Source organism: Ailuropoda melanoleuca, chromosome 5 (assembly GCF_002007445.2).
Source record: "Ailuropoda melanoleuca isolate Jingjing chromosome 5, ASM200744v2, whole genome shotgun sequence".
Taxonomy (NCBI): domain Eukaryota; kingdom Metazoa; phylum Chordata; class Mammalia; order Carnivora; family Ursidae; genus Ailuropoda; species Ailuropoda melanoleuca.
Window position 1 is genome coordinate 2,632,964 of NC_048222.1, and position 22,246 is coordinate 2,655,209.

The 22,246-nt window shown below is 43.1% G+C and overlaps 1 protein-coding gene across 1 annotated transcript in view; it reads right to left on the minus strand.

Annotated features, from left to right (window-relative positions):
• CARMIL1 (capping protein regulator and myosin 1 linker 1) overlaps window positions 1-22,246 on the minus strand; it is a 301,196-nt gene that overhangs the window by 51,445 nt on the left and 227,505 nt on the right. The window contains exons 28-30 of the mRNA XM_034660237.1: window positions 17,392-17,567; window positions 14,256-14,343; window positions 11,814-11,963 (exon numbers count right to left, since the gene is read on the minus strand). Of these exons, the coding sequence (XP_034516128.1) occupies window positions 11,814-11,963; window positions 14,256-14,343; window positions 17,392-17,567 (414 nt within the window). The remainder of the gene's footprint in view (window positions 1-11,813; window positions 11,964-14,255; window positions 14,344-17,391; window positions 17,568-22,246) is intronic.

The window sequence follows — 22,246 nt, forward strand, 5'->3', positions numbered from 1 at the left end:
CGTGGGGGCAGAGGGCCCTCCATCCCAGGTCTCTCTGCTGCTCATTCCCACCCGTTCAAACACAAGTAGAAACTTGTCCAGTCCACTGAGAGGAAGAGTCAAACCCCATAAGGACAGAGCGGCCTGCAGTCATGCCGACCCAGATCACTGAGTTCCCAGTGCAATATCATCGTGCATGGGCTCTCACCCCAACTTCCCCAGCCTTTCCTGCCAGTGACCCAGGCCAGCCTGGAGACCAGGGATCCAGCGGAGAGGGCATGGGCTTGGGAGTCAGCTCACTGGCAGTGGAGCGCCCAGCCCTGGCTGTCCCTTAACTAGCAGTGTGCTCCAGGGAAGGTGTTTTAACATCTCTGAACTCTGGGAGTCTCATCTGGAAAATGAGCTAAAAGAGCTTCCACGTGTGGCTGCTGTGACAGTCGCATGGTGGGAGGGGGGCTTTCCTCCTTTTTCCCTATACAGCTTGTTGAGAGTTTAGATCACTGACGACATAATCTATACTCTTATTCGTCGAACCTCATAGTTTTAAAGATAACCTCTTCATGCGAGGAATTATTTTCTAGAGCCCGAGAGAAATCTGTTCCTGACATCTGATGGCATTCACTGCACAGGAATAAATCCTGTACTCTTAAGGAGCAGAGAATCTTGTAGGGCAGTGGGGACAAGCAATAACCATAACACAAAGCCAAGCCATTAAACAAGATTTACTGAGCAATTATTACGTGCTGGGCACTGGGCACTAGACCCTGGGAGATGTGGTCAACAGAACCACCCAGGTCCCTGCCCTCTAGCAGCTTATACTCCAATGCGGGGAGATGGGAAAAACATCCCTCCAGGAGTAAATAAGATCATTTCCCATGATGATCAATGCTGGGAAGACAAAAGATGATAATATGGTGGAGGGACTGGAGGGCTTCCTTGCCCACGAGGGTCAAGGAAAACGTCTAAGAAAGAGGCAGTGGGGTTGAGACCTGGAGGGTGGGGATAAGGGAGCTATGGGAAGATCCAGGGGAAGGGTGTTCCAACAGAACAACAGCTGAGATGGGAGCCATGGCAAGCTCTAGGGAGAAGCACTCAGGCCATGGAGGATGGAGGGAAGCGAACAAAGGAGAGAGCAGAACAAGGTGGAGGAGGAGATGCAAGGGCCTTGTAGACCATGAAGAAAGCATATTTACTCTGGGTGCAACGGGAAGCTGTCGGAGGGTCTGGCACCTGGCACCTGGGAAAGCTCCCAGGCTGCGGGGTAGGGACTGACAGGTTACAGAGAGGCAGGAGTGTGGGTTGCCAGTGCGTGTCAGAAGCACAGGCAAGAACCAGGGGTGACGAGGCTGAGGGACAGAGCGGGGCTGGGAAGTCTGGGAAAGGGAGAGGTCGAGCCTGCCGGGTAGAATTGGTGTCACATATGGGGATTGGGCGTGCTCGGGAGATGGGGGTGGGGGGAGTCCGTGGCTCTGTCGTGGACACACCAAGTGTGAGACATTGTTGGACATCTAGTTGAGATGCCAGGGAAGAGGCTGAATATACATGTCCGTAGCTCAAGGTAAACCGAGATACAGGTCACGAATGTAGAAAGGAGAGTGACGGCCGCAGGGGAGGTAGTCTGCCTAGCGTCTACACTGTGGCTGTGCGTGCTGACTACCGCGCACACCTGGCTGCTGAGCCCAGCCACACCCACCAGCCCAACTGGACGTGTCAGCCAGGGCCTTGCGGGCACCTCCACCCAACACGTCCACTACTGCCCGTTTCTGGCAAGACCTGCCGTTCTCCCACATTCCTCAGCTTCACGGACTCCTTGCTGCCTTAAAATAAACAGTATATAAACAAGCTAGTCTTTCGTGAGATCTACAAGACTGTGGTATGGCCTGCAGCCTCTTCGCCACCCCCCACCCTTCATCCCTGCCACACCGTAATACTGTAATAGCTCCTCCGTCTGCGACGTTCTCTCCTCCTCTGAGCCTCTGTGTGCGCTGCTCTCGGCCACGCTTACTTACTCATTCTCCTCCCAGCCAAGTTCTCTTGCAAATGCCATCTCTCACTGTCCCAGCGGTTACCAAGCACCCACTATGTGCCAGGCATGATGCTCAGAACCTTCCTCCAGGACACCTTCCCTGACAACGCCCCTCCCCCAGGCTGGGCTGGGCGACCTGCACTCCAGCAGCGCTTGCCCACCACGTCTAACAGCTCCCTGCATCAACGCACAACCACTTCAAGCCCAAAATGAGTTGAGACCCATTCAGAACAGCATGATTTGGGGCGGGGGCGGGGGGAAGAATACATCAGGACCAAGAAGAAAAAAAAAACGAAGCCCGAATTAAGGCAGCATACAATGAACAATACTTCAGGCCTTGAACCCTTTTTTAGGTCAAGTGCACAGTGAGCTCTGAGTCCCTCACCAAAAGTTCGGCACAAATCACAGAGCAAGGTGTTCCTGAGATAAAGAGCAAACCAGCAGCTCGGGATTCTCACCACTCTTGCTAAAGACCTGCGATTTCTTCTGCATGTATCTGTGAGAGAGGCACTGTGGGACAGAGTGAACAGGGACCATGTACGTGGTAACAAGTTTTATAGGGCTACTTGTCAAGGCAGCCCTTCCTGAGGCTCCAGGACATAAGGCAGACGCACACCGCAGGAAAAGCAATTGTAGAGAGGCCTGAAACAGCAGCAAGAAAGGGGTGAGTCTGTTTAGCCCAGACCTTCAGGGCACCATGTCCTCTCGCACCCCAGGATCTCTGCTCAGGCCCTGCCTGGGCCCCGTTGTGCCAGGAGAAAAGGTCAGGGCGAGGAGCTGTGCGTGCCTAGTCTGGGGCCGAGCTGAACCACAGCGGGGAAAGTGAGCTTCTGGTGACGAATGTTTCCCAAACATCTTTGACTGTGACCCATCTTTTTTATTTAGTTAGTTTTTTAGGTTTTATTTATTTACTTTTAGGACTCTCTACACCCAGCATGACATGAACATCCAACCAGGAGATAAGAGTCTCATGCTCTTCTGACCGAGCCGGCCAGGCGCCCCCAGACTGTGACCGATGGTACATACAGAGTGAATTTTATGTCATGACCTGACGTACGCGTACATGTATGTGTAATGGAAACAAACATTTGGTGTAATCTGGTCCTTTATACTCATAACGGTTTGTGTTTCATTTCTGAGGAGTTTTTTTTAAACTCCTGGCCAAAACCATGACATTGATTTGATGAGTCACTTGTGGGTTGTGACAGAGGGTTCAAAGACTCATTCTGGACTAATTCCAGCCTTTCTAGATGAGCTCATTTTGGTGGCAGACTCACATCCTTCCACACCCAAGCAAATACAAGTGTGGGCTTTACACAGATGCCGGTTCTGTGATGCCCAGCTCGAGCTTTGCCACTTCTGCGTTTCAGCGTAGCAAACTTGGTGGGTGGTGTACCGGTTCCTTCCTTCCATTTCTAGCACGAAGCCGAGACTATCGTTCACCGTGGATGGGCAATAAGCATTTATCGAATGAACAAATGGCCACCAGTCTGCATTTTTCATTCAGGGAGTCTTTCGAGAGCTCAAAACTACCTAAGACTTCATCAGTGAGAAATACTCCTGCCTCCTCCCTGGGCTCTCAGGCCAGCAGCCACCTTGTTCCAGCCTTTTCCTCTCCCCCCGGCTCCTGGGTAAGCAAGCCGCCTTGAAGGACTGCTCACCTTCTTCGTTAGACAGACAGACACACACACAGTATGTAAATGCACTGTTTTCTACGATTTGAATATCTGAACAAAAATATTGTTTAATTCAGAAATTAAAGAGAACATCTTTCATCCTGCAGGGATTTGGTCTTTGGTTTCCACTGGGGCAAGCAGTGATAATCCGGAGCTTTCTGACAAAACACAGAGGTTGTGAAACAAACGTGCGGACTCTGCAAACAGAAGGTTTCTAAAGGTTGCCACGTGGGAATGATTTTAGAGAAATCATCTAATATTGGTTCTACTGTACTATCCCCAGGAGTTACTAAATCTGTGATTGCTTGTAAGGGACTTAACTAGTTAGGACTTTATTAAAAAAATGCCCTGTTCAAGGGAAGTATAAATATACTCCCGTGTCATCTACAAATATACACACAGGTAAACAATGGAATGTTTTTTGTTTGTTTCATCAATCCACAGGCTATTAGGGTCATCCGCTTAATTTAACTCATGAGGGAAACCAAAATTATCTTTTTTAATTATCATTACATGTCCAGAATTAAGCTCAGAAGAATTATTACATCTTCTGCAAGTCAGATGCCTGACTTGAATGGTGGTTTTGGAATGCCCTGACTAGACACAACTAGTTAATGTTTTAAGTCATTTTATGGGGGGGATTTAGTAAGTCCTCCCCGTCTTCTTCCTCAGGATTTTGGTTCATACTGGGAGCGGTGGGGCTGCTCTGTCACCTGCTGGGAATAGGTACAGGGATGACTGTAGAAATGGGAGGGTGTCACGGGGATTTCCCATGGGGCCTCCTTTGTCTCTTGCGGGCCCCTGAGGGTGGTCAATGCTGTGTGTTCAGCTTTCTGAAAAAGGTGTTAGGGGCACATCTCTAGGGAGCTCCCTGGAATAGGGCCTCTGCATACAGTACTGGTGCCAGTTAAATATTTAAAGATTAAGAAAACTGTCAGTCCTCAGGGAACGGTGACCTCTCTGGGGATTTGCGGGGTGCCCCTGGCATTTTCACAAAGGACTGCTACAGAAATTGCTAGAAACTTTGAGGAGCATACAACACCCATTCTAGCTGCACTATACAGATCGTACTATAGTTCTGAAAATTAATATTTGGAAATCAAGAGGTTTTCATAGGTTGCTTTGCAGTGATTAAAAAGTTAAACCTCCATTTCCCAAAGTGATATTAATAAGAAAATGACATTACAGAATAAATAAAATGATAAGAGGAAGCTCACAACTAGGGCTTGAACAACTTCCTGCACCTACTTAACATGCGTGAGGCTAGTTTAAATGAGATATCGACTCAATAGTTTATACTTGGCAATATTAATAGATTAGTTCAACTAATAACTGCTGGTACTTAAAATTGAGGTGATTTTTTTTTCGAGGTGATTTGTTTTTTAAAAAGTATTTTAACCAAGACAAACGGATCTTCACTAAATTTTAATCTGCATTAAAAAGCTTAAAAATTAGGGGCGCCTGGGTGGCTCAGTCAGTTAAGCATCTGCCTTTGACTCAGGTCACGGTCCCGGGTTCTGGGATCAGCCCAATGTCGGGCTCCCTGCTCAGCGGGGAATCTGCTTCTCCCTCTCCCCCTACCCCTCCCCATCTTTCTCCATACTCTCTTTCTCAAATAAATAAATACAATCTTTTTAAAAAGCTTAAAAATTAGATATTAAAATTTGAGGGTGAATTTGTTAAGGGGAAATAATTGTTATTTTGTCATGGAAAAAAGGATTCACAAGATGGACTCTATAATAACTCAAGCCTTTTAAAATTCTTCTCCTAGGAAATAGCAGGAAGCAGATGAACTGCTTCTCTGCACGAGCATCTTTTGGTTTAAAATGGGTATGACACTCACTAAAACAACTGAGAGAATTACATACAATTAGTGAGCTAGTTATGCTAAGGAGCAGACCCTGGCTCTTCACGCACTCGGCACAAGATCCTAAACCCTGAGCTTCTGTGATTTTTTAAAGGTGGTAAACTATATATAGCGATAAATTAAATACTGAGCAATAACTAATCAGTAGAATGTGAACTGCATCCTTCAATACCCTAAAGGCCAATGACAAAGTGAAGTCGAAAGAGACACCTGGGAATACTGGTTTCCTAAGAGCACCTGACTGCAGGAGAGAACAGGTGGTCTACGGACAAATAGGAGGCTAAGTAAATACATGTTTCGGCGTGACATAGAAGGCATGGGTGTTGAGATTGTAAGTACCTAGAAAAGCTAATTAATCATTATCGCCAACAAAACAGCATATGGAAAAGACAAGGACTATTCCAGGTAAGCCCAAAGTGGGCAGATTCATTTCTAACAATGCAGCATGTCAGATTTTGGACACAGCGGTTTCCAGTCATGTTTAAATCCTGCAGGCTTACATTAGGGTTATAGGGCACACGGCTTTCACTTGTGTTCCTGTTCACATATCAATTTAGTCTGGAATTAGCAAGCAGATACGTTACACAAAGCAAGGCAAGTCTAACGCAATCTAAACGAAACTTTAATTTTATTTCTATAAGAAATACACCATATATGAGGTCCATATACTGTGATACCAAACTGCCTGCCTTTGGGTGACCTCAGATCACTTGAACAAGTTACTTAACTTTTCTATGCCTCAGTTTCCCCACTTGTTAGACACAAGATATTAATGATATCTACCATTCATAGGTGCTTGAAAGGACTGAACTGATTACTCTTCATAAAGAGCTAAGAATGGTGCCTAGCACATCATAGGGACTACATCTAAGTGTTCAATGAAGAAGACGACTTCTTAAGCCATCTGATTTTCTTTTTTTTTCTTTTTTTTTTTTTTTAATTTTATTTTATTATATTGTGTTAATCACCATACAGTACATCCCCAGATTCCGATGTAAAGTTTGATGCTTCATTAGTTGCGTATAACACCCAGTGCACCATGCAATACGTGCCCTCCCTACTACCCATCACCAGTCTATCCCNTATGAACATTGGGGTGCATATGGCCCTTCTCTTTACTACGTCTGTATCTTTGGGGTAAACACCCAGTAGTGCAATGGCTGGGTCATAGGGTAGTTCAATTTTTAACTTTTTAAGGGACCTCCACACTGTTTTCCAGAGTGGCTGTACCAACTTGCATTCCCACCAACAATGTAGGAGGGATCCCCTTTCTCCACATCCTCTCCAACAATTGTTGTTTTGCCTTGTCTATCTTTGCCATTCTAACTGGCGTAAGGTGGTATCTTAGTGTGGTTTTGATTTGAATTTCCCTGAAGGCCATCTGATTTTCTGTCTGGCGTAAACTGACATCAGAATCTCGGGCTATGAGAGTGGACACAGGCCGGAAACTGTCTGCAGTTTATTCTAATAGTTCTTGTTCTATCCAGGCCTTCCCCAGCCCCCCTGACACCCCCACTTGAACTAAACAACTTCTTCATTTCTTTCTAGCTAAAAGAAAGAGAGATAACTATTTAAGTGAATACAGTTTAACTCTGCCCTTTTATTTAAAGAAAACTGCCTTTTCCTTCAACAATGATGAAATTAAGGTTGATGAGAAGGTCTCCGGCATCCCCCCTCCCTACAGATAACAGGGCCTCTCAAACCACTCACCCTAATTTCAGCCCTCACTAGACGAAGAGTAGAAATCGGTCATACAGAATATTGTTTCCATCTCCAAAAAGGCAACCCTTGAACTCAACTAACATAAATTTCTATCTCTAATTTATGGCACTAAACCTTCCTCAGTGTGATTATAACTACTGGTTCTTTACAGAGACATAAGGACTGAAATGATATTGACTTTTGGACCAGGGAGAAATGGAAGAAACATGGCGATAAGATATATGGGGGTAGGGAAAAAAGAGATGCCCAGATTGCCTACTAAGTTTGTTAAAGAAATGCTCAAAAATAGATTTAGCAGATGTCATGAACATCACAGGCAAAAAAATGCCAGGATCCTGAGTCTGTAAGTAGAATCTCTGAGGAGAAGGTCGGTGACGAGTCCAAGTTACTTTGGAATGCCCTAGGGAAAGCGGCACGGGGCTCTGGGCTATCAACCAACATTTCGGGTAATAGCAAAGTTATGGCATCACACTTGCCAGCGCTCTAGCTGTGTGCGTGGCACAAATTCCACCTGCCCGGGGCTGACAATTCCACGTGGGAAAGGCTGTCGGCAGGCACGGGTGCACTTCTCCTTCTGGGACTCTTCCACACAACAGTTAGCCTGTGTCCTATCTTCCTGGACCATGTAAGCCCGAGATGCTGCCAAGGACGATGGCCAGGCTCATTTAGAAAACCAAAACAAGTGATGTGTGTCTGCCTTGGAAACCTGTTCTTCAAACCCTTCTAGAACAGCACCACACGAGGACCACAACCTGAATATTTGGTGACGGGTGTCGAGGAGAAACAAGTGATTTGCCACTTTGATTATGAAAGACAACAGGGCGGGTAATTTTAGAAGGTGAAACGAATCCTCTATTCCTCTCCAATTAGCTCTGAATTTCTGCCACTGGCTTAGGGTAAAAAGCCCAAAGCTCAGAAAATTGATTTTCTTTAGGAGAGGGGTCCCTGCACTTGGAGGAGCTGCTGTCGGTGGGTGGCGTACGATCGATGGTCGGGCTGAGGGTATCGAGAAAATCATTACAGCACAAATCCACTGACGCGCACTTTCTACACACAAACATTCTTTCTCATTAAACTAACAGCAAACTCAGCTCTGGTTTCCTGCTACTTAACAAGTCATTAGCCTAGTTAAAACAATGATTAAAGTGTTAGTTAGAACAGAAAAAAGTGCGATTTTCATGCCTTAAAAATTCTGCCCGTGTCCTTAGGCTTTTATAGAGAGCTCCATCCCGTGTGCCTCTCTCACCCTACTCGACGCCTAAGGCCCTGCTCCGTCCCCCGATGCTACAGGTGCTCGTGTGCGGAATGGCCCTAAGTGCTTGCCTCCGTGCCGGGAGCAACCGGAAAAGGACCCTTCTAACTTGGGCCATCCTAAGAGCATGGTTCTGAGAGACCTCTGTCTATTCCTGCTTCCTCCATGTCAAAGCAAAGGGAACGTATTTATAAGACGGAAGCCATTCCAGGCTGGGCACGCCTGCCGCGTGGTTTTGCCCTCCGGTCCTGACGGTGGTCCTGCAACTCCATTTTAAAATACAATCCACATCTGCATTTTAAACAAAGGTACAGACTTCTAGCCATCAGATAAACAAGTCCTAGGAACATAATGTACGCCACTGGTAAGTATAGTTAGTACCCTACTGCGTATCTGAAAGCTGCTAAGAGGAGATCATGAAAGTTATCACAAGGAACATGTGTTGTGATGGATGCTAACTAAACTTACTGTGGTCCTCATTATACAATATCTACATACATCAAATCATTATGTCATACACCTAAAAGTAAAACAATGCTGAGATGCCTGGCAGGCTCCATCAGTAAAGCCTGAGACTCCTATCTCAGGGGTCATGAGTTCAAGCCCCACACTGGGTGTAGAGTTTACTTTAAAAATAAATAAGTAGGGGCGCCTGGGTGGCTCAGTCATTAAGCGCCTGCCTTCGGCTCAGGGCGTGATCCGAGGGTCCTGGGATCAAGATCCGCATCAGGCTCCCTGCTCCGCTGGGAAGCCTGCTTCTTCCTCTCCCACTCCCCCTGCTTGTGTTCCCTCTCTCGCTGGCTGTCTCTCTCTCTGTCAAATAAATAAATAAAATCTTTAAGAAAAAAAAAAGTAAAGGGGCGCCTGGGTGGCTCAGTTGGTTAAGCATCTGACTCTTGATTTTGGCTCAGGGTCCTGGGATTGAGCCCCGTGTGGGCTTAAGAGTCTCTCTTTCACTCTGCCCCACCCCCACTCATGTGCATGCGCTCTCTCTCTTCCAAATACATAATCCCTAAAAAAAATAAAAAATAAGTAAATAAAACTAAAAGAGTATTATATGTCAATTATATCTTAATAGAAAATAAATTTAAAGAAATGATTCTTCTCCTCTACTCTCACCCCACCCACTTTAAGAACAACCACCTTTTTCTTCACATGACAAAACCAGATCAGTCAGTTAAACAAAAACAAAGTTTATACAATGAAACACCATCCCTGAAGCACCTGGGGGGCTCAGTTGGTTAAGCGTCTGCCTTCGGCTCAGGTCACGATCTCAGGGTCCTGGAATCAAGCCCCACATTGGGCTTTCTGCTCAGCCAGGAGCCTGCTTCTCCCTCTCACTCTACCCCACCTCTGCTTGTGCTCTCTCTCTCAAGTAAATAAATAAAATCTTAAAAAAAGAAAAAGCAACACTATCCTTATAGTAGCTAAGCCTATCCTTCTTACCCAACACTCTCTCATCCTAAACCACATAACTTACAAATGCATCTTACTAGCTTGCATTTTCTCTACGCCTTCTCAACTCACACATGCTGAATTATTCTGGCAGAAAACGTGACATGGAGAGTTAATTTTGAATTTTCATATCTATTTCCTGTAACATACTTATTTTCTTTTAGGGTTAGCCTAAGAGCTTTCTGGAATGATCACCCTATGTTAACTTCCATTGCTTCAAGATGCAAACAATGTAAGAAAATACTAAACATACATTTTACAATATACTAGGCAAGTTATTTAAAAACTTGATAATCCCCCCCACGTAGACCAAATACACTTGTAAGTTTACACTGTTATATAGCAAATGACTTGTCACCTTTAGCTATACTAGAATATTATTTGAAATCTAGAATTATATTTTCAGCTTTGTTAACCTCCTTGTAAATGATAGGGTTTTATCTGGAGAGTTCTCAATTATTTTATTCACAGACTTAAACAGACAACAATGGCTTATAAATAAGGAACTACTTAAAGCATTACCTTTTCTTCTGGGCTAGAAAAATAATAGTGGGCACATCAAATCCTTGGTTTTGAAAGTTAAAAACAAGTATCATTCCTGACAATGACTGAACCTAAAAATTACTAGAATTATTAGCTGATGTAGAAACATCTGGGCAAAGAAGTAGCCCAGATGTTGTCTCAGTGGCACTCTCTCAGATTATGAGGAACTCCTAAAAGATGAATTATTTTAGTGAAACATAAACATATTGAATAGAGAGGCACATACAACTATTTTTATGGTAAAGTAAGAAGTAACTATACTAATAATACACATTCTAAAATAATGAAACAGGAACTTAAGTAAAATTGTCCTCAGAGTGGGGGGGAAAGTATCAACACGCTGTACACTCTAGTTACGTGGCCAGATGGATACACCATGTGAAGTTCAGAAAGTGAGGAAGGAATGAAGACCTACTGCTAGGTATACAGTAGGTATATATTCCATCTTCTAAAGCACAGCATGTCAAGGGAATTAAACAGAATATAAATGAAAGGGGAAATGCAAATTTAAGAGGATACCCCAAAATTGTGTAAATTAAAAATAGGAAAAAGCACCAGAGGAAATAAAAAATGATAGGACCAAGACAGAAATAGTCAGCCTACATATTTGTGTGGGAAAAAGTCCTCCCCACATTTTTAAGGGCTTACTTAAAAATATTTTTTTGTCACAAATGACCTTCAAAAGTTAAATAATCAATTTCTCCTAGTGAATTTAGGAATTTTTTCCACCACCGCTACGGGGACACATCTAGGTTTTACGCTCACTGAAACTTCCAGAACTTTCCCTTGGGGGTATGGGAGTACTCTTTAAGAAAAGTTTTACGAAACAAACCAAGAAACAGAGTCTTAACTCTAGAGAACAATCTGACGGTCACCAGAGGGGATGGGGTGGGGGATGGAGAAACACGTGATGGGGATTCAGGAGGGCACCTGTCATGATGAGCGCTGGGTGATGTATGGAAGTGCTGAACCACTATATTGCACACTTGAAACTAATATTACACTGCTTGTTAATTACACTGGACTACAGAATGAACAAAATGAAATAGAGTGAAGTTTTACAAAATAACAAATCCAAAGTGAGGTACAAGGCCTTAGTGGGGACCTGATGCCTCAGCTTTATTACCTTCATTAACATACTCTGTAAGCAACAAGTTTCTGAAAGAATGATCTCTGGGAGGGAGTTCTATTTGGGTGTGGTTTGTAATGGTGAGATCGCAAAAAGAAAAAAAAAAATCAGTAGCAAAGCCCAGTGGTGATGGGGTAATGGTGTCACCAAAGGATGTGTCTTACCATACAAGTATCCAGATCTTCCAAACGCTCCATCTCTGTGAGCTCCTCCATCGTGATGGCAGAGCGCTTGGCTGGCTTCTCCTCAGCCAGCTCAATCTCCACGGTCTCTGGCTGAGCAAGGGTCTTGCCCCGTCTGCTGAAATGGTCAGCCTAAGAGAGCCAAGATGGGTACAAGGAGAAAAAGCGCCAGAGGTAAGGGGAGAGCACGTTGGCTGAATTCTGGAAGATACCTTCCACAAGGTGGCGCGGTGAAGGGTTCTATCTGCGTGCCGTTAATGACAATTCTTAATACCTTCACCCTACAAGAACTTACCTCTTATTATCTTTGAAGGGTGGACTGTCTTAAGCAAGAAATTATAAAACCTCCTTTAGTAAATGACAAGAATACATAGTGTAGAAGAAAATACGGAGTGTTCTTTTTATTAATTTTATTTCATAGTTCCTCTGAAATAATTTCTTTCTATATCTAGTGCTTTAAAAGTATTTAATTAGGGGAAATAAAATGATTCCAACCTTTCCTGTTTTTAAAGGGCTGAAAGGAAGGAAATTGATAACAAAACTGTAATTGCTGCCAACTTTCATTGTTTTCAGGTAATGAATGCCGTATTTGATAGGATTTATTAATCTCCAGTGTTATGCTTTAAGTAAACTTAAAAACATTAAGGATAAGAGGGAGAATAAACTGGGCTGATATTAATAAACTCTAGTCCTGGGCTGATTCATCACCAGGAACTCTGATTTAATTCTTTGGCAACGATGAGAACCAGTTGACAACACCGTGGAACCCCCGGCGGCACTTCTAAACTTAAATTGGAGAATTTATTAATGTAATTGGGATGTCGTTGAAAACGAAATTTCCATTTTTTGGGTACTATTCCTTTCACACAGCAGTTAAGCTCTCTTCCTACAATCCAAATCAGCAGAATATTAAAATAAAGTTCAATACAAAAATGTGCCCACACACTTCTTTTTTAAATTGTAAAAAAAAAAAAAAAAAAGTCAATATTTTCTGAGTAAATTCTTCAATCAAATGCAAAAAAAGTGAATAATTCAGCCCTTCAGTGTGGAGCTCATGTGCAGTCATGTTGATACAATATCAAGGGGGCATTTTGAGGCCATCCCTGCAGCTGTGGGTTATTGAGAAACTGTTTCTATAAAGGATGCTCCATTGATTTTGTTTCTGCTTATTTAAAAAAGGAAAAGTCTGACTTGGGAGCTCTAAACAGTAACGAAGCTCTTTCCTGTGCCATAAACTAGAAGCGAGTGCTTCTTAAAGTCTCTGGGGTAATGAACCAGTTTTTTATATTTCCAGTTTGCCACAAACTGATATATTGGTAAAATACAATAAAAACGAAACTTGGGAGAAATAACACGTGTTTGTGTCTTGTGGCCATCTCCAATTGCGCTAGAAATTTCTCCATGTTTCCTCTTGTGGTTGACCTAACCTTGTCAGGGATGGGCGCCCGGTGGTTAGTGGGCCAGCTCCAGCCCACGGGGGTATTTTCAGTGACACCGCTGGAGATGCCTGTCCTACCTTTTTGATTTTAGAGGCCAGCTTACGTATTTTTCTGAAATGAGTTTTTCAAAATATTCACATTGTCCGCCTCCTGGGGAAGCAGCAGTTACTGTCCTTGTCACTGTGGTGTTCTCTGGCGTCACCAATAATTCAGTGCCACAAAGCCGGCTATCTCCAGCCTGCGCAGTTAACCAGAAATGGTGCTTGGGGAGAATGTCGTCACTTGCTTGAGAGGTTCGTGTCACATCACATTGCTAAAATGTCTGAGACACGAGATGTTAGGAGTAACAAAACCTTCCTCTGTGCCTCAGAGGACTTCCTGAAGTTGAAAACACGTAAAGTTTCCGATATATTTTTTCTATGCAGCGGTACTGGAAGTAAAGTCTTCCACCTTGATGAAACCAGTCTCTAGATGAAGCAAACTTATTTCTTTACCTCGGTTACATCCAAGAGGCCTGGCTGGGCAGCTACCAATCCCTAGAACGTGTCCATTTTACTCTGGCCTTTCTTTGGACTCCCAAATATTTCCCTTCCCTCACCCCATGTTTTCAGGAGTAGCTCATTATCACACGATCATAATGGAGAGCAACAAAATAAGCACACAAAAGTTAAATAATCTAAAGTATCTTAATTTTAGATCTCGGTCTCAGCAGTATCTTAACCAAACTTTTGACCTGCGTTATAGATGGACAACAAAATCTCTCCATATCATCACTTCTCCTTTCCCCTTCCATTCTCTCTGGAGAGATTCTAACATATTCTGGAACTGTCTGGAAGCAATGTAGGAGAGGAAAAGTAGGACCTTGGCCCATAAAGCTGTAAAGGAGTAAGATGCAGGAAAGAAGCCGCATCCCCAACCTGGAGCCTGCCCGGCATCACAGCAGACCACAACCGGAAGTCCCCCTCAGGATGTCCACAGCACTCACCAGTTTATGATGGCAGTGTGACAGTGCATCCAGGATCTCGTCCACAATCCGATCAGACAGGAAGGAGGCCACTGTCAGCTTCACTTCACTATGTGAAAAGCAGAAGGACACAGTAGCATTTTAATTTGTGCAAGGGAAAATTCATCACCCACCCCTGACGCTGTGTTGATAAGGTCAACTGATTCTGCTTTTGTCTTTGAAAATGGAATATAAGAACGTGTGAACAGGGCTAAGGATTTCCAACAATAAGCCTTAAACACTGCCATAAACACACAGGTAATAGACTTGCTTGACCAATTTCAACCTGCCTCTGCAATCTCAAAAACTCAAGATTTCGTGGTAGAAATGAACAACATCTGGGTAAAGACAAACTTAATGGGAACCAGATGTACCATGTGGTGAGGAACAATTCTTCCATTGACATAAAGGAAAACAAACCTGGGCTGGAGCAAATTAAGGAAGTCTAGTCTGATTGTTAAACTTTGGTTATTACTTTAATATGCATGTCCCCCGCCTTCAAAAAAATACAAAACTTTTGACCAATCCAATGGTACCACACTGAACTGCTTCTGCTGTATTCCCCATTTTACTTCAAACTGCTACAAATTCCCTGTCTCTTGCCTTTTATGAACACAGGTTACCAAAACATGCAGTTTCGGGGTCTCTCGCCTGATCTTAAGAAGGCATCCAGGCAACCGAAGGTAACCCACTAGTTTTGGAGTTTTTACTAATAAACAAGTCAGCCATGAGGGTCTCCATCAGATAGCTTGTGTTTCAGCCTGCATTTTAGCTAGTTGGTATTCGCCAGAATTCAAATTCCACCTGTGTGCCTTCAGTCTGAATAATCCTACCGAAACGCACGTACGCACAAATGGACACAAACGCCCAACACAGATGAAGGTGAATGTGCTGGAGAGATGGACCCATGCGCCAACTCGCCTTGTGAGTTCAGTCTGCTTTTGAAGTCAAGAATTTTAAAGTTTTTAGAGCAGGGAAAGGAGTTACCAAAATAAAATTATTTAATCCTAAAGCTAAGGTTGAAAGTATATTTGTGGAACAGGGAAAAACCTTTCTAACCTAAAGGCGGTAATTTGCATTGAGATTTTTCTGCCAAGGCAGATTTCAGATGGCCCGAAAAGTGGAGGCACTAAGGCTTTGATGTCTACATTAGAAATTCTCCTAGGCTAAAGATAAAAGGATGTTTCTTTAATTCCTGTCTCTGAAACAAGGTCTCAGGAGCTATTGGGCTTATCTAATACTTTATGATTCCCCAGAGGTGTCTGCTGATAAGATTCACCTGGGTCTCATTAAAAATACAGATTACTGGGTCCCACCCCAAACCTGGGGCAGGAGGTGAGGGTGGGAGGAGGGGGGACTGGGAATCTAATTTTGACAAGTACTTCCTCTCATTTTTTCAGGCGTGTTTGGGAATTTTACTTCCTCATGAAACTATAGAATCAGTCGTTTTATTTCTTTCTCTCCCACGCCCCCGAGCTGGGGAGGGGTGATTTATCTGTTTCAAATTGTAGCACCAAAAAAGATCTTTTAAAATGCACTTAAAAAAAAAAAAAGTTTCAGGATTGTTCTATCATTTTGTTACTTGGATAATACGCCTCCTTACTGAACTTCCAAACTGCAAACTTTCTAGAGGAAATGATTCCACGTAAGCTGTGTGGGCACAGCCCTATCTGGATGTATACACAGGTGTGGACGTTTGCATTTTCATTCCATCAGTGCTCCAAGTAACGCAGTATAAAAAGCCAAGCAAGGAGTTAAGGAACATGGAAGTGATTCACTGACAGAAGGAGCTCTAGCCTGCTGTTCCCTTTTCAGAATTATCCCATCTTCAAAAGAAGTGACCATAACTGACAGAATTTGGTACTCTGGTAAAGGCACAAAGTATGGTCCTTTGGTAATTCAATCCATTAGGACAGAAGAATGGGGGTCAATGCATTTTTTCCTCCTTAATACTTAAGGGGCTTCCATAAAAATCCTAAAACTATGGGTTGCAAAAGTATGTAAGCATACCTAGTCAGGGCTTGAGTCAATAAAATCACTGATCTATGGGGTCCTGTAAATCTTCTAAATGGCCTTTCATTGCTCAAGTCTTATCATTCCACTGGGTTGGCATTAGTGTCTTTTATCTTTAGAAACCCCAACACTCACACACACACACCCACACACAGGACAGCTGCACCCTAGACCCAAGACTGTCCCATCATTGCAGAATTCCTCAGTCATCAAAGTTCCATGATCTACCTTCCATATCTAGGTTATAACATCATTTCTGGCTTATTTTAACTCTCATTTTTCTCACAGATTCTCATTCGGCTACACATCATTCATTCTGTGTTAACACAACTCCCAGGTCTTCAGATAAGAGCTGGGGTTTTGTTTTTGTTTTTGTTTTTTGCTACATCTAAGTATTCTTATCGAGATTCAGAAACAGTTAAAAGGGGAAACTTAAAAATATTTCTGAATTTAGTTTCTAGTTTGCTGACTCCTCAAAAGAGAAACACTGAGGATTCGTGGAATATCATTTAGACTGCTAACCACCCAGAGTTTCTAGGTGGAAATGGAGGAAAGTTTGTTTGGTGATCACACTTTCTTAATATTTGTATCTTGGCATATTTTTCAAACTTTACCAAGCACGTGGTATGTACGTCAACACTCCAGCATTAGCACATACACAGTGTCCAGACCCACCAAAGAGCACAGGAGGAAAGTATGGCCAGGTCAGAGCGGGCCTCTTTGCCTACCTCTAGGCTGTGCACTTGCTCAGAACAGCACGGTGGCAGAGAGCAAACTTCAAGTTAGTAAGTTCTAAAGGTGGAAGTTAAGCTTCAGGAGGTGAAAAAAGGGATTACAAACATGTACTCCCTATTAAAAATCAAACACTGAAAAAGAGCAGATAGCTGTATGCTCTTCAGTAACGCAGGCATGTCTGCGGTCGTCTTATTTTGGAAACGTATAAACCTAGGCATTTGTGCGCAGCTCTGTTTTTACACAATGACTGCCCACCAGACACGCCTAACACATCATGTATGGCCAGAGCCAACAATAACACTCTTCACAGCCGCCTCGACTGCGTTCCCAGAAACTGCAGGGCCTTGGCTTCTTAACACCATCAACCTACCTAATTTTGTTAAGGATATCAATTCCAGACTGCTCCAACAGGACATTTTTCACAAAGGTACGTGGGATGGAAATCTTTTCAGTGCTGGCATGAATCAAATCTTGTCGAATGTGGGCTTTCTTCATCACGTTAGGACAAAGGTCCTCGGCGGCATCGACCATGGACTCAAGCAACACCTGTAACGCAACACACCGGAGGGGACAGGTGACATCAGAGCACGGGGCGGGGTGAGGGGGGCAGAAACCCAAGAGCTGGTCATACATGACGCTGAGCCCTCTGAGAACAGGGACACAAGAGTCCCAGAGAACGAACAAGGATTCTGAGCTGCTCCAGGGGTGACTGTGCCTGCTGGATGATTGCGGATTTCGGGTTATTGCTTTAAATCACCTGGCAGACCCACCCGAGCGGGCTGGCATTTGAAGGGTCATAGTGCACCGGCTGCACGAAGCACCAAGGCTCTCGGGAGAAGACGAAAGAAGACACGTATCAAGCCTTTATACACCAACTCACCACACCAGACTGTTCTCCCTGCTGCTAGAAAATAAAGTGACAGATACCCCTAGAAAATGTATCGTACTTGAACTGTTGCGTGATTTTTGCAAATCACAGAAACCTCAAATTGAACCCTTCAATAGCTCTGTCAAAACACTGGTAGTGAAAAAACCCACGGATGTATGCTTTTAAAAGAAAAGCTTTAGTGTTAAGTAAAGTTATCATTGTTACAACAAGAAACAGCATGAATGACAGACTAAACCATTTACCGGGCACTTGCCAAAGAACAATCAAAACTCTAGAGTGTGCAAAATGTTTCTGCACATTTTATCCTTCTGACACCTGTGAAGATGGGGGAGGGGGTGCTTTTCTTGTGATCCCCATTTTGAATTTGAAGAATGTGAGCAAGGGGAAGTTAAATCACTTGCCAGAGACGGATGACAAGGCTGGGAAGTGGGAAAAAGGCATAACACGCATCAGCGTGAGACGGAAGTCTGAATCCTAGCTGAGGGACATTGGGCTGTTACTGATTTCCCGATTTTACTTTCCTCCTGTATAAAATGGCAAATAAAAAAGTTCTTGCCTCCTGAGATTATTGAAGATAAAGTGACACTACGCATGTGAAGTGTTCAGTGTAATAACAAAAATTCAGCCTGTCACAGATAATACCATGAATCTGTTTCCAAAGATGCTACTTTCAACAGTAAGATCTCAGTTTGGGGAAGACAGCTTGATCCCATTACTAGTCCAGTGAGAACAAGGACGAATGAGGCACCATTATGGGCAGACTGGTCCAGTGCTCTGCTCGCATATTCACATACAAGCCCCATCCCACTAGTAACACCCCTCATTCTGCTGTGGGATGAGCAGTAGAGAAGCAGGACATTTATAAAGATCCTGTGGAAAACCGGGGAGGAGGGGAAGGAGGCAGCCACCTGATAAGCGTCCAAAAGCAACTCATACTTCCACAGCAGTGCTGTCCCTAGTATAATGCTAATTACTGATTTCACACATAATTCCAGGATAGCTGCAAGCAATGCAAATAAGTCAGTTTAAGACAAATTATCTTCCTCTTGAGCACTGGAATAAACACACTCTGGTCCAGACTAGTAGCGTCCAGCACTCCTGATCAGAAAAACCTCAGGTATCAAAGTGCTATTTGGATTCTGTTAAGTTCATCAATATGTTTGTGACTTTCAGGAAAGTTCCTCTGCATGACAGTCCAAATTGGGCTGGAATGAATCGCACACCTAGAGAGGAGGACTGGCTTCCAGTGTAGACCCTGACATGAAATTTCTGTGGAATGTTATCACAGGATAACTTTGCAGATCTCTGCATTCTCGCTACAAAATCCTTTCTCAGACCTCTTTCTGCTCTACAAATTGATAACTGCATGACTTCGACCCTATACAAAGGAATTTCAGCCTGCCCTAGGCATTCGATTCCACAGTGGCTTTAGAGTGAGCCCCCTACGACCCTCTCTAGCCCACTACTGACCAACATAACAATACAGCACTTTATATTTCACCGAAGAATATCATCCATGGTAGCCTTTGATCCGTAAGACAACCTTCTAAGCAAAGGTTGGTTTTCACAAATCCATTTTATAGCAAGGAAATCAGGTCTTGGAGAGGATAAGTGACTTGCTTGAGCTCATTTAACTGGTTAATGGGACAGGTGAGATAGGGACTCAGATCTTCTGTTCCCTACTCCGGCCACCCTCTTCCAATGCCCCCACCCGCTGCCCAGAGAAGCGTCCTTTTCCTCTCTTTATAACCTACAATTTTCATCCCCTGTCCCCTTGGGTCAGTGGTACCCAAGGCTACCATGGCAGACAATCTGGTGATGGGGTTGGTAGAAAGGGGAGAAAAGATGTCAGGGTAAGTTTGCAATGAAGCCTCTGACCACTTCTTGGTGTCCAGCCCCCAGCTCAGATCCTAAAACAGCATCTCCTTCCAAGTATCATGGCCTTCTGCACACCAAACCGTATTCTTCAACAGCCATCCTTTCCATGGCTTCAAATTACTACCTACGTTCCAACGATTCTCAATCAAATGTTTTATCTACAACCACCTACATAATCCAGATCATGCATATATAATTCCATCTGTTAAGCATTTTCACCTGCGTTTTCTACCATGGAAAGATCAGTTGTAACACACTTCATCCTCCCCTTACCCTTCACTAAGCAGTAACTACAGCAGTAAAATCAACCGTGCTCACAAAGTGTTTATTGTGAAGGTACCAAACTCGATCAGAAATTTGACAGTCTCCGTAGACTCGACCCACCTCAGCCCTGTCCACCACATCTACCTCTAAAACATGTTAAATTTACTCCTACATGCTTCCTCAAAAGCAGAAATATGTCAGAAGATTATTCACTAGCATAGGACAGAAATCCCTGAAATATCTGGTAACTGCTCAACTTGCTAGCTTCATTTCTTGTCATATTTCTATACTCCCCTTGTAACTATTCCCATTCAATTATAGTTGCAGTTCCCCACATGATGGCCCAAACTCTGTCTCCATGCTTTGCACACACCATTCTCCTGGCCTAGAATCCTTCTTTTCCCCTCTGTAGCCAGAAAAAATGGTCTGCACTCCTCCACACTCAGCTCAGCTCAAGCATTACCTGTTTGAAGAGACACTCTTGCTTTTCTCCCCTTATGCCCTTTACACCCCAAGCTTTGATGACACTCTTTGGTAATCATATAGCATCCGGTGGGGACCTCAGAAATTAAATGCGTCATAAAAAGGTCAAGAATGGAGCACCTTTTAATCATTGGGGGTGTGAAAGAACCCCTTTGAAAATCTGATGAACACTCATCTAGAAAAATTAGTATAAAATTTTGCATGTAATTTTAGAAGTTCACGGAGAGCTAGAGGCACCAGACTCCAGATACACAACTTGTACCTGATGGCAATTGTGAAATCCTACCCTTTATTGCCAGGGTCTAGCACATTTCTTGGAACAATCTCTTAACATATAAAAAGCATTACAAGCCCAGGGACTCCCTGAATGTGGGTACTAAACAGTCCATCTTTTCTCTACTGATCTCTTTCTGTTGCATTGGTTTGTCTGCCTCTGCATACTGTCCTAATTATGATACGTCTTAATATATGCTAGGGCAAGACTACCAACCAACTTGTTTTTCTTCATAAGTGTCTGAGCCATTTTTGAGTACTGCTTTCCCATATATTTAGAATTAGCTTTGTCAAGTTCTGTTAAAAACCTGTTCAAATTTTTACTGAATTGTATCCAATAATACATGAGTTTGGGAATAACTAACATCCTGTGATACTGACTCTTCTATCCATAAACCTGACACATATTTTACTTTGTTTTAGACTTTCTTTAAAGACTTTCAGTCAAGTTTTATAACTCGTCAAGTTTTTATAATTTTTCGTCACTGAGATTTAAACATCTTTTTAAAATTTCTTAGGTACCTTAGAATTTTCAGTTTCTATTTTAAATGGTTAATTATTTCTAATGATATTTTGAATTAATTGTTGCTGACATATAGAAATGCAATCAGTTTTTACATATTGGTCTGTCTCCAGCAACTTTATACTACTAATCCTAATAAAGTACCTGCAGATTCTTTCGGGGTCTCTGTGTGGGCCATCATAAAATCATAGTGTGCAAATCAGAATAATTTACCTTCCTTCTTAATCCTTACAATTTTCATTTCTTTTGCTTGTCCTATTGCACTGGCTACAATCTTTAATATAATGAATAGAAATGGTAATAACAGACATCTTTGCTTTATTCCTGACTTAAAAGAAAATGGTTTTATTTTCTCCCCCAATTTATTAAAAAAAAATCCAGACCTATAGAAAAGTTGAAAGAATGAGATAATACCCATATCCTTTTCCTAAAACTCAGCAATTGATAATAATCAGCAACATTTGCTTTTCTCTTTCTCTGGATCATTTGAAATCAAGTTGTAGGCATCAAGACTCTTCCCTCCTAAGTTTAAATTATTAGCTTTAGCTCATTAGTTTCCAGCCTTTCCTCACTTCTGATATTGGCATTTAAGACCACGTATTTCACTCTAAGTATTAGTTTAGCTGAAGTTCAGAGGTCCTGATATTACTATTAAAATTATCATTTAATTCTGAATATCCTCTTATTTAAATCACGCTTTCCCATTTGACCTTTTAGTTATAAGTAATTTCTAGGGAAGCTTGCGTGGCTCAGTTGGTGGGTGTCCGACTCTTGATTTCAGCTCAGGTCATGATCTCAGGGTCGTGGGATGGAGCCCCGTGTCGGGCTCTGTGCTGAGTGTGGAGCCTACTTAGGGTTCTATCCCTCTCCTGCTTGTGCACATGTGCATGCTCTCTCTCTCTCTCAGATTAATAA